This window comes from Mixophyes fleayi, chromosome 10 (genome assembly GCF_038048845.1).
Source record: "Mixophyes fleayi isolate aMixFle1 chromosome 10, aMixFle1.hap1, whole genome shotgun sequence".
In the NCBI taxonomy this organism is placed as follows: domain Eukaryota; kingdom Metazoa; phylum Chordata; class Amphibia; order Anura; family Limnodynastidae; genus Mixophyes; species Mixophyes fleayi.
In genome coordinates, this window is record NC_134411.1 from 10,843,351 (window position 1) to 10,856,657 (window position 13,307).

General features: G+C 38.7%; 1 protein-coding gene across 4 annotated transcripts in view; it reads left to right on the forward strand.

The window, feature by feature from the left end:
* MUC2 (mucin 2, oligomeric mucus/gel-forming) overlaps positions 1-13,307 on the forward strand; it is a 115,809-nt gene that overhangs the window by 75,227 nt on the left and 27,275 nt on the right. For 3 of the 4 annotated variants that reach the window (XM_075187859.1, XM_075187858.1, XM_075187856.1), the window contains 6 exons: positions 1,396-2,037; positions 3,055-3,252; positions 4,816-4,872; positions 5,825-6,595; positions 7,911-8,108; positions 9,863-9,919. In XM_075187859.1, the coding sequence (XP_075043960.1) occupies positions 1,396-2,037; positions 3,055-3,252; positions 4,816-4,872; positions 5,825-6,595; positions 7,911-8,108; positions 9,863-9,919 (1,923 nt within the window). The remainder of the gene's footprint in view (positions 1-1,395; positions 2,038-3,054; positions 3,253-4,815; positions 4,873-5,824; positions 6,596-7,910; positions 8,109-9,862; positions 9,920-13,307) is intronic. The other variant, XM_075187857.1, reaches the window with a different exon arrangement.

The window sequence follows — 13,307 nt, forward strand, 5'->3', positions numbered from 1 at the left end:
TTAATTTTAATATGATTGTTTGAAAATACAACTGAATGACCATATCCTCATCTATGTTGCATTTCGGGGCTTTAAGCAGTGTAGGATGCAATTTATGCTCACAGAGTAAGCATAAGTTGGATCAATTAGTTTACTATATATTCCGAGATACAATGATTTTAAAATACATACAACTTGCAATATCATCCAAAACACATACATTTTCATTAGACACGCTGAAAGGGCATCCTAAGTTAAAAGTGAAGGATAGTGTTTAGGTATCTCCATGGGAGGGTTGGCAAATTTTTGGCCCGGGGGAAAAGACTCGACTATAGCAGCCTATTGGGAACATTTGAAATGGAAAAAATGCTGATTGCCCAATGACCCAGCCCAAGATAGTCCACTATTGGACAGGCCCAGGGGCAGACGCTCTCTGCCCTCCCAGCCCAGCCTGCCCCTGAGTATATCATACGCAGTGGCACATACAGCCGTTAAATATATAGATTTTAAAACAAATCCCCCCCCCCCTCAACAAAATTCCTTACCAGTCCTCATTCTGCTGGTACTAGGCTATGCCAGCCAGAGCTGGTGGCAATATAACAGGGAAATCAGTAACAAAGGTTCTGTCTGCCATAGTGCCAGACTGACCATATGTCAGTCAGTATGTGACTGAATTACCTAGGGCAATCGAATCTTCAAAAAAAGAAAAAAAAACGAACTCCATCTCCCCGTATTTATCAGTCCCGTACTGATTAGTATTAGGGCTATTCCCACAACCCTGGTTTGGGTGTGGGTTTATTTATTAAATAATATAATTAGTTAACCATTTATCAACAGTGTACTACAAATTCCAGCATGCCCAGAAAACAATTAGCTGTTTGTACTTGATAAAACTTGTAGTTCTTCAGGCACCAGCATACCCTTGGCTGCCAGGTTAAGCTGGCACTTCAGATCCACAGGTACCAGCACGCACAACACCCAGGCCTCCCTCGGACCTCTAGTGCACCAAAGAAAATGTAAATAATACACAGACACTGTTTAAAAAAACAGCAACATTTATTTGAAATAACAACAGCCCCACACTGCCCTCATTTACCCTCTCTCTTTACGTTTTATTCTACCAGGAAAAATGACATTTATTTTCCACATACTCATTGTACTTACTTATATTGATAAGTTTGTAGTGCATGGAACATAGCTCCTTTTTGTCTGCAGCAACTTCCTATGTCCATCAGGGCTACCTTAGACCAAGTAATGCAAAAATAAATAGATACTTGCAATTATCTGTTATCACAAGGAGTCTTAGATATATGAATTAGTTAGAAGCTTCTATTTTCTACTATGTTTTGCAGCATTTACACGTTCTACTAGGCAATGTTATAAATAATAAGGATGGCTTTTCTATTGCTTTTTCAGCACCTAACTGTATCCCTGAGTGCTCATGGACAAAGTGGTTTGATGTCAGTTATCCTAAATATGAACCCAATGGAGGAGATTATGAGACCTATAAGAACATTGTGAATGCTGGACATCCTCTGTGTGAGAAGCCAGAGAACATTTCCTGCAGAGCACAGAAATTCCCAGATAGACCACTAGATGAGCTGGGGCAGAAAGTGACATGTGATGTATCCTATGGACTCATCTGTAATAACAAAGACCAAACTGGATTCATGCCTGTCTGTTACAACTATGAGATCAGTGTGTATTGCTGTAAGCCATTACCTGCACATTGCTTTTCTACAACCCCTCAACCCACCACAACATCTCAGAGTACAACAACATCAGTGTCTACACCACCAACAACCACTGTTACTGAGACCTCAACTACTTCAGAGGCTCCAACTCCCAGTACTACAAAGACGTCAACCATCACATCTCCAAGTACACCAACATCTGTGCCATCACCACCAACAACCATCATTACGGAAACAACCAGTCCAGAGATTACAACTTCCCCTAAAATAACAACTACTCCAGAGTCTACAACTTCCACCACCACAAAGACAACAACCATCACAACTGAGAGTACAACATCTGTCACCCCACCACCAACCACAAGTAAGAGGGAATCTTAAATTAATTTTTGTGTTGAATATTTAATAACATAGTTATGTGTTTATGATTCAGAATGATATGCACTGAATAGAACAAACTGATTTTTAGGGAAAGCATAATGTTTTATAAATTAAACAAAGAAACATAATGTTATGTTTTATCGATTTCATAGCACTTACCCAGCTCACTACATTGAGCTTTCTTTTAATATGGTTGTTTGGGAATACCATGGGTTGTAAGTGAAAGACCATATCAGTGGTCCTCATTTATTTTGCATGTCGGGGCTTCATGTAGAGTAGGATGCAATTTACACGTACAGCATAGGCATAAATTGCATCCCTTAGTTTGCTATTTATTCATCGTCATTATCAGCATTACTAATTCCTTAGCGCTATAAAGTGTGCTCACTCACATCAGTCCCTGCCCCATTGGAGCTGACAGACTAATGCCCTAAGATATGCACTCACGGACCGAGAAAGACTAAGGTCAATTTTAATAGCAGCCAAATAACCTAGTAGTATGTTTTTTGAGTGTGGGAGGAACCTGGAGCACCTGGAAGAAACCCACGCAAACACAGGTAGAACATACAAACTCCTATATACTATATATTCTGAGCGACAATGATTTTAACATACATGCGACTTGCAATATCATCCAAAATGCCTACATTTTCATTAGATATGCTGAAATTGCATCCTAACTTGAAGGCCTTGGAAAATGTTTAAGTATGTCATATCCAATGACCCACATGGCTGTTAAATATATATTTTTTCAATAAAAACTAATTGGCCCCCCTCAAAATACCTTACCAGCCCTCGTTCTGTTTCCACTAGGCTATGTCAGCCAGGGCTGGTAGCAGTACAGCACAGGCAGATAGTGACATCTATTGTCTCCTATGAACTCATCTGTAATAACAAAGGCCAATATGGATTCATGCCTGTCTGTTACAACTATGAGGTTAGTGTGTGTTGCTGTAATCCCTTACTATTGCTTTTCTAAAACCCCTTAACCCCTTTACAGCCACAACAACTCAGAGTACAGCAACATCACCAACAACCACTGTTATTAAGACATCAACTACTCCAGAGACTTCAACTCCCACCACAACTGAGAGTACAACCACCACAACTGAGAGTACAACATCCTTGACTACATCCCCAACAACCATCACTGCCGAAACTACAACTATTCCAACTACTACCACACCTCCAACTACATGTAAGATTGAATAAGCTTATTAAAAAATATTTCCTTGTGCAAGGTTTAAACACAGTAATATGCATAGAATTCTGGGAAATCCGTATTGAAGAAAAGAAAATTGAGTTAAAGATACATTATCATGTCTTATAAAAGAAAAATACAAAGTGTTGTATTTTATGTGTTATTTGATATTTGAGAATGTTCACTAATACTACAGAGGTAAATAATTGAATCAGTCTTATATCTGGTAATTTTCAAATTCATGGAAGAGAACACTCAAAGTAAGAACAATTTTAAAAAGTAAAGTCAATCAAATGCCTGATAAATAAATATTAAACAAACCATAAAGCAAACAAGGCAGGATTTAAATCTTTCATCACTGTCTATCACTTTTATCTATGTCACATTCTACCCATCCCCTACCTCCTTACCTCTCTATGGTTCCACCCCAATTTTAATTATATAAAATAGACAGAGTGATATTATTTATCCCAAACTAAGCCCTTATGTAATAATTTTCTATTAATACATAATAAGAACAACATAAAGACAATCATATGTATTTATAGCAGACCACAGACCTTGCAGTTCTGCTACCCAAAGCTTGGGCCTATATTCATTTTCCACAAATCCAAAGCTATCCAAAGGTATTTTATTATAGTTGAGGGGAGGGGCGACACTTTTGGGGCAAGAGACTAACTGTTTTTAACAAGTTATATACTTTTTTACACTGCAAAGGTCCAGGCTGATGATCATTATCATCAGCACATATCCTGGCACTAGGGGTTGAGCACCTGCCCAGGCGTATCTGTGGATGTGTACACCTCTTATTTAGTCACAATTACGGTAACATGCCCTTACTGTACTTGGCCTATGCTTGCCCATCCCTTCCCTCTACCATTCTATCTCTCTAAGCGTAAGACGTCATAATGGTAAGATACAGCAATATCTGCATGCAAACATGTACATAAGCATTTTTGGCATGCATGTGCAGTATGTAAAGAAGAGACTGCACCTTAAACACCATGTTTTTTTCTGTGATTGCTTTAATAACATACTCATCATGGGCATAAATCACTTATACCTGTGTGCAGCCAATTGTCATAGCCACTTTTGGTGATTTTTGTGGGTGGACAACCTGTTCTTGGCTAGTGCAACTTGTGGTTGTTCTCCGTTCCTATTACACCTCACAAGGAAATGTGAGATGATGCTGGGGTGAATCATAGACAGCTCTTTCTAGTAATCTTCTGTGATCAACTATTTAGAAATGGGTGTGATGTTTTCAGATGTCTGTTGAGGTAAAATTGTTCGGAGGGATTGACGTTTGTGTATGGATTTTACATGAAATGGGAGAAAAGAAGTCCTAGCAAGAGATGTAGAAGGAATATTGCAATTGGTACTGAGAGAATTAATTCTTCCAATGTAGCAATTAGTAATTTCTAAAGAGTACAGTTAATGTTCACTAGATGCCTCTGGGCCACATGAACCATATTTATAGTTTCAATGTACGGTAAAAGTGAAATTAGCTGCCAGACTTGAATTAATTTGCTTAAACAATACTCTTGTTTTTTCCCCATGCAGCCTTCCATGTTGTCATTAGCACACCAAAACCAACGACAATTATAACTGAAGCTCAAGGTAATTATATAAAATGATAAGTGTAAGAGTAAAGTGACATTCTACTATTTATATAAGGATGGATAACATAACATTATTTGCATATCCTTCTCTTATATTGCAGACTGTATGAGTCAGGTTGCAATGATTGCATATGTATTGTGAACTAATGAATGGGTGAATAGCCTACAATACAATTAGGGGCAATGTATTTGCTGTAAAACTGTATGTTAAAATCTATAATTGCTGTTTTTTCTTTACTGAATATTCTGTATAGATAATTCTGTTTCTATTTATTTTATTGTGGCAATTAGTAGCACAGGAACATCTACTTGTATTAGGCATTAGAGATGTGCGCAGACCCCTGAGTTTTGGTTTTGGTTCTAAAACCATGTTTGTATTTTGGTTTTGGTTCTGGTTTTGCCCCAAAATCCTTTCGTGTTTTGATTTTGGATCCGGATTTAATTAAAAAGGGTGAAAAATAGGTAAAATTGTGTGATTTTGAGCTGTTTTTGTTCCCAAAACTGTTTGAGCTGTTTTTGAACTGTTTGAACTGATTTTGAGCTGTTTTTGTTACTATTTATAGCATTAACATTCATATACAGTCTATTTTCTAATTCCAATTTTGGCCAAAGATTGCAGCGAGCTGGCTAGCTAAAATTATTGACAGAGCAGCTGCATAAATACATGGCGGCTTAATAAAATATACAATCCTTAGTGGCACACTAGTCTGTCTAAATTATGATGAATGCCGAAAAAAAGGTTGTGGGTAAACAACCTGTTCTTGGCTAGTGTAACTTGTGGTTGTGCTCCGTTCCTATTACACCTCACAAGAAAATGTGAGATGATGCTGGGGTGAATCATGGACAGCTCTTTCAATGTTATAAATACTAATCATGGCGTTTCTTCTGTTTAATGTTCCTATGCTAAGACACAGCTGTAAACATATAACATTTCTCAATTGCTTTTTCAGTAACTTCCTGCGTCCCTGACTGCTCATGGTCACAGTGGTTTGATGTGAGTTATCCTGAATATGAACCCAATGGAGGAGATAATGAGACCTATGAGAACATTGTGAATGCTGGACATGTTCTGTGTGAGAAGCCAGAGAACATTTCCTGCAGAGCACAGAAATTCCCAGATAGACCACTAGATGAGCTGGGGCAGATAGTGACATGTGATGTATCCTATGGACTCATCTGTAATAACAAAGACCAAACTGGATTCATGCCTGTCTGCTACAACTATGAGATTAGTGTGTATTGCTGTAAGCCATTACCTGCACATTGCTTTTCTACAACCCCTCAATCCACCTCAACCACAACAACTCAGAGTACAACAACATCAGTGTCTACATCACCAACAACCACTGTTACTGAGACCTCAACTACTTCAGAGGCTCCAACTCCCACCACTACAAAGACAACAACCAGCACAACTGAGAGTACAACATCTTTGACTACATCCCCAACAACCATCACTATTGAAACTACAACTATTCCATATACTACAACTTCTTCAGAGCCAACAACTCCCACCACTACAAAGACCACAACCGTCACATCTCCAATAACAACAACACCTGTGCCTTCATCACCAACAACTATCATTACTGAAACAACCACTCCAGAGATTACAACTTCCCCTGAAATAACAACTACTCCAGAGTCTACAACTCCCACCACCACAAAGACAACAACTATCACAACTGAGAGTACATCTGTCACCCCACCGCCATCCATAAGTAAGAGGGAATCTTAAATTAATTTTTGTGTTGAATATTTAATAACATAGTTATGTGTTTATGATTCAGACTGATATGCACTGAATAGAACAAACTGATTTTGAGGGAAAGCATCATGTTTTATAAATTAAACAAAAAAACATAATGTTATGTTTCATCAATTACATAACACTTGCCCAGCTCACTACATTGAGCTTCCTTTTAATATAGTTGTTTGGGAATACAAGTGAACGACCATATCGGTGGTCCTTTTTTATTTTGCATATCAGGGCTTTATGTAGAGTAGGATGCAATTTACACTTACAGCATATGCATAAATTGCATCCCTTAGTTTACTATTTATTCCTCATCATCATCATTAGCAATATTAATTCCTCAGCGCTATAAAGTGTGCTCACTCACATCAGCCCCTGCCCCATTGGAGCTGACAGACTAATGCCCTACGATATACACTCACAGACCGAGAGAGACTAAGGTCAATTTTAATAGCAGCCAAATAACCTACTAGTATGTGTTTGGAGTGTGGGAGGAAACCGGAGCACCTGGAGGAAACCCACACAAACACAGGTAGAACATACAAACTCCTATATACTATATATTCTGAGCGACAATGATTTTAACATACGTGCGACTTGCAATATCATCCAAAATGCCTACATTATCATTAGATATGCTGAAATTGCATCCTAACTTAAAGGCCTTGAAAAGTGTTTAAGTATATCATATCCAATGACCCACATGGCTGTTAAATATATATATTTTTAATAAAAACTAATGGGCCCCCATCAAAATACCTTACCAGCCCTCGTTCTGCTTCCATTAGGCTATGTCAGCCAGGGCTGGTGGCAGTACAGCACAGGCAGATAGTGACATGTATTGTCTCCTATGAACTCATCTGTAATAACAAAGAGCAATATGGATTCATGACTGTCTGTTATACTGTTACAACTATGAGGTTAGTGCATACATGCCCACCGGGGAGAAGTCATGTGAAATGGGCTAGGAGGAGGGCGTGGTAACATTTCGCGCATCACCATAGCCACGCCTCCACTATAGAAAAGCCGAAATTCACGGCATTGAATGGAGGGGGTGGAGCTTAATGACTCAATGAAGCCCTGCCCCCGCCATTCACTGCCGTGAATTTGAATGTGAATTTCGCTAAATTTCGGGAGTTTTGCCTACTCTTTTGGGAGTTTGTGAGGACTCCCCGAAATTCGGGAGCCTCCCGGGAGAGTAGGCAGGTATGGGTTAGTGTGTATTGCTGTAATCCATTACCTGACTATTGCTTTTCTAAAACTCCTCATCCCCTTCACAGCCACAACAACTCAGAGTACAACAACATCACCAACAACCACTGTTATTGAGACATCAACTACTCCAGAGACTTCAACTCCCACCACAACTGAGAGTACAACCACCACAACTGAGAGTACAACATCCTTGACTACATCCCCAACAACCATCACTGCTGAAACTACAACTATTCCAACTACTACCACACTTTCAACTACAAGTAAGATTGAATAAGCTTATTAAAAAATATTTTCTTGTGCAAGGTTTAAACACCGTAATATGCATAGAATTCTGGGAAATCCGTATTGAAGAAAAGAAAATTGAGTTAAAGATACATTATCATGTGTTTTAAACAAAAATACAAAGTGTTGTATTTTATGTGTTATTTGATATTTCGGAATGTTCACTAATACTACAGAGTTAAATAATTGAATCAGTCTTAGATCTGGTCATTTTCAAATTCATGGAAGAGAACACTCAAAGTAAAAACAATTTTAAAAAGTAAAGTCAATCAAATGCCTGATAAATAAATTTTAAACAAACCATAAAGCAAACAAGGCAGGATTTAAATATTTTATCACTGTATATCACTTTTATCTATGTCACATTCTACTCATTCCCTACCTCCTTCCCTCTCTGTGGTTCCAACCCAATCTTAATTGTATAAAATAAACGGAGTGATATTATTTATCTCAAACTAAGCCCTTATGTAATAATTTTCTATTAACACACAATAAGAACAACATAAAAACAATCATATGTATTTATAGCAGACCGCAGACCTTGCAGTTCTGCTACCCAAAGCTTGGGCCTATATTAATTTTCCACAAATCCAAAGCTATCCAAAGGTATTTTATTATAGTTGATGGGAGGGGCGACACAACCAGCACAGGCTATGGACAATAGTGTTTAGTTCACTTTTGGGGCAAGAGACTAACTGTTTTTAACAAGTTATATACTTTTTTACACTGCAAAGGTCCATGCTGATGATCATTATCTTCGGCACATATCCTGGCACTAGGGGTTGAGCACCTGCCCAGGCGTATCTGTGAATGTGTACACCTCTTATTTAGTCACAATTACGGTTACATGCCCTTACTGTACTTGGCCTATGCTTGCCCATCCCTTCCCTCTACCATTCTATCTCTCTAAGCATAAGAAGTCATAATGGTAAGATACAGCAATATCTGCATGCAAAATGTACATATGCATTTTTGGCATGCATGTGCAATATGTAAAGGTAAATTTGGCACAAATAAGGACTTACATTGGGCAGTGGTTGTCTCCAACCTTACTGTTATATTTTCATTTCCCCAAGCATTAACTACTCTGCCCCAGAGCTATGAGGAAGATTGCTTGTGACTTAGATGCTAGCCAATGTATACCTCATTAGGTTGGAATATATAATAACGTTATGGAGGCGGTACCACTGAAGAAGAGACTGCACCTTAAACACCATGATCTTTTCTGTGATTGCTTTAATAACATACTCATCATGGGCATAAATCACTTATACCTGTGTGCAGCCTTTTACCAATTGTCATAACTACTTTTGGAAATTTTTGTGGGTGGACAACCTGTTCTTGGCTAGTGCAAGTTGTGGTTGTTCTCCGTTCCTATTACACCTCACAAGGAAATGTGAGATGATGCTGGGGTGAATCATAGACAGCTCTTTCTAGTAATTTTCTGTGATCAACTATTTAAAAATGGGTTTGATGTTTTCAGATGTCTGTTGAGGTAAAATTGTTTGAAGTCCTAGCAAGAGATGTAGAAGGAATATTGCAATTGGTACTGAGAGAATGACTTCTTCCAATGTAGCAATTAGTAATTTCTACAGTGTACAGTTAGTGCTCACTAGATGCCTCTGGGTAACATGAACTACATTTATAGTTTCAATGTACGATAAAAGTGAAATTAGCTGCCAGACTTTTATTCATTTACTTAAACAATACTCTTGGTTTTTTCCCCATGCAGCCTTCCATGTTGTCATTAGCACACCAAAATCAACGACAATTTTAACTGGACCTCAAGGTAATTATATAAGATGATAAGTGTAAGAGTAAAGTGACATTCTACTATTTATATAAGATGGGATAACATAATATTATTTGCATATCCTTCCCTTATATTGCAGACTAAATGAGTCAGGTTGCAATGATTGCATATGTACTGTGAACTAATGAATGGGTGAAGAACCTAGATTGCAAATAGTAGCAATGTATTTGCTGTAAAACTGTATGTTAAAATCTATCATTGCTGTTTTTTTCTTTATCGGATATGCTGTAAAATTCTGTTTATATTTCTTTTATTGTGGCAATTTTGTGTTTTGGTTTTGGATCCGGATTTAATTAAAAATTGTGAAAAATAGGTAAAATTGTGTGATTTTGAGCTGTTTTTGTTTCCACCTTACTATTTATAGCATTAACATTCATATACAGTCTATTGCAGCGAGCTGGCTAGCTAAAATTATTGACAGAGCAGCTGCATATATACATGGCGGTTTAATAAAATATACAATCCCTAGTGGCACAGTAGTCTGTCTAAAGAATTGACATGCAGTCGATGAATGCCGAAAATGAGAGTTTTTACCAACAGATTGATATGTTTCTCTGTGAAGTCAGCGATACAGAGAGTAGCTTGCCTGTGAGTGATCGGGCATTGTGTGGTAGCACTACTATGTTGAAAGGATGAGGAGGACTATGGTGAAGCTACCAGCGCTGCTGCTGCTGATTGTGATACACCTATCCAGTGGGCTGTCATGGTCATGTAATCTTTTGTGTGACCAGTACCGCTTGTCCACATATCCATAGTTCAGTGGGCAGTCAGTACAATGGCATTTTCTAGGGACTGAACTACTTTTAGTTTAACCTCCTGGTTCAGCTGAGGAATTGCTGTTTTAGAGAAATGGAGTTAAGATGGAATTTGGTAGCATGGACACATTATCTCAACTAATCAACTACGACCTGATGCATTGATGGTGTAAATTGGATGCACATCCAATGCTAACATTGCAATCAAGGCTTTAGTTGTCTGCTGTGCAACAGGATGATGACTGTCATACTTGATTCCAATTGAAAACAATTGCTTTACAGACAATTGTGTGAAATGATGTTACTTACTTTCCTATGTCCCCTTCTGTATATTTGTATTACCCCAGGCAGCAGCTGTATCGTGCAACAATGTATCTTGAGAATCAGGGATTGCATTAGGGGTGTGAGTTGGAATTGGAAAATTTGATGCTGGACTACATATTATTAATGAGGAGGTTAATGATGTTGGTGCTGACACTGCTGAGGACTGCATGTGATGTCTGTCCATTCCGTTGCTACCTGATGCTGGGCTCCTTGCTACTTTACACAATTTTCCACCTTTTGAAAAATTACTTGAATGAACTTACTGCAAATTATGTAACAGGAACAGGGTGTTTAGATGATCAACAACACTACCTCTACTTATTTTGGCATTCATATTGTTAGACTCTCCTCAGGATTCTGTGAGTTTCCAAGATGTTCTTCAGTCTCAGTATTCTTTTCATGCATTGATATGGTTGTCTTGGAGGTGACTGGCCTACACTCTGAGCGAGAAGGTGGTGTATGGGAAGTTAAGAAGCATGACCGACTTGTGCACTCTATTTTGCAATGGGCATTCCAGTATGTGTAAAGTGAGCATCGTCTGAGCCTTGTCTTGCCACTGCAGGTGGTGTATGGAATGGTAGCTATTTTAAATTTTTTGGACAAATCAGCACATTCATCAGAAACTTCCCTCTTAATCCTCACCAAATCCTTACATCAAGAGCAGAGGTTTTCTTGGAGATTGAATTTGAGTTTGACAAACAGTATTTGGATTTTGAAGACGTTTTCTTACACTTTCTTCCGGCATGACCTTTTTTACTAATAGAGGTCGTAACACTAAAAGTACTACTACCACTAATACTCTTACTGGGATGCTCTTGACATGTAGAGAAATCCATGGTTGCTAGGAGGAGTAATGTTACTTCACAAGTTGGAGCTACTTGTAGCTGCCTACCACCACACAGTTGAATGCCCATTGAGATAGGGAAAGGAGGGAATGTTACCTTACAATTCTTCTGACACTGTTTCACAGTATAATTCAAATTTAGACAATTGGCTCTTAAATCTTTCTTTTTTTTTAAAGTTTTCTTTTTACCCGCTTAATAAAGATGTCACTGAGACAGCAGCTCAGACTACTACTTATATACTATCATGCACTGGAAGCTCCGGCTTACTTACCTGGGTTCGGCGTGTGAAGCAGGCCTCCTCCACTTACCCTCTCCCAGGTGCTGATGCCCTGCAATTTGTCCTTTTGAGGCGCCATTTGGATTTTGGTCTGTGCATATTCAGACCTGTCTTTTGTAGTTTTCTGTATTCAGCCATTGGCTGATTGATTAACTCTCCCCCTCATTCCCCAAACTATTTAAGGCACCTGGACTGTTTGGATGGTGCCACATCTTCAAGTCCTGTAACCTGCAAAGCTGCTGAATTATTTAGCTCCCTGGTAGCTTGGTATTCTGGTGTCCTGGTATTGGTATCCTTTGTATCTTGTTATCCTTTGCATCCTGGTATCCTGCATCCATGACTTTTCATCAGTTCCTGGTATCCAGTGTCATTTGCTTCCCAACTATCCTGGTAACCTGTATCCATGACCATTCATCAGGTCCTGGAATCCAGTGTCATATGCTTCTCGGCTAATCATGGGATCCTAGTATCCCGTATACATAGCTATTCGTCAGGTCCTGGATTCCAGTATCATATGGTCCTCAGCTAATATTGGTATCCTGATGTTCTGCATCCGTATTTGTTCTATTGATCCTGGTATTCAGCACCACTTGCTTCTCAGCTAATCCTGCTGGTATCAAGTAATCCCATCTATTCAGCAGACCCTCATATCCAGTGCTGATAGTTTCTCTACTTATTATGATATCCTGTTATCCAGCGTTGATTTATATAATGAACTCTCCTTATTGACAACACATCATGTCCTGTAAGGCCCACCTGCTACCCATCTGGAGAACTGCGACCTGGTGGGTGAAGCAGCGAAATACAAACCTCCTGGCAAAAACTGAAGGTTTTCACCAGTTAAACTCAAAGTGGCTGGAGTCAAATCAAGCAGACTGCGAAGAATCCAAGTTGTCCCTGTAAGTTTTGTAACATATTCATCCTGGATATACCACATCAGAAGTTGTTACTTCAGAGCAAACAACTACTGGAGCTACAACAAAGATCAGCTCTACTCTGAGTACAGCAAAATATACCCCCAGAGTCAGCATCAATCACTAAATCAAAATGTACTACAATGACTACCACACCTAAGATTATATCAGAGATACCCAACCTAGTTGCAAGCAAAGTGACTGCTGTTCCATTTGTTCCTCCAACCATCACTATCTGTACCACAGATG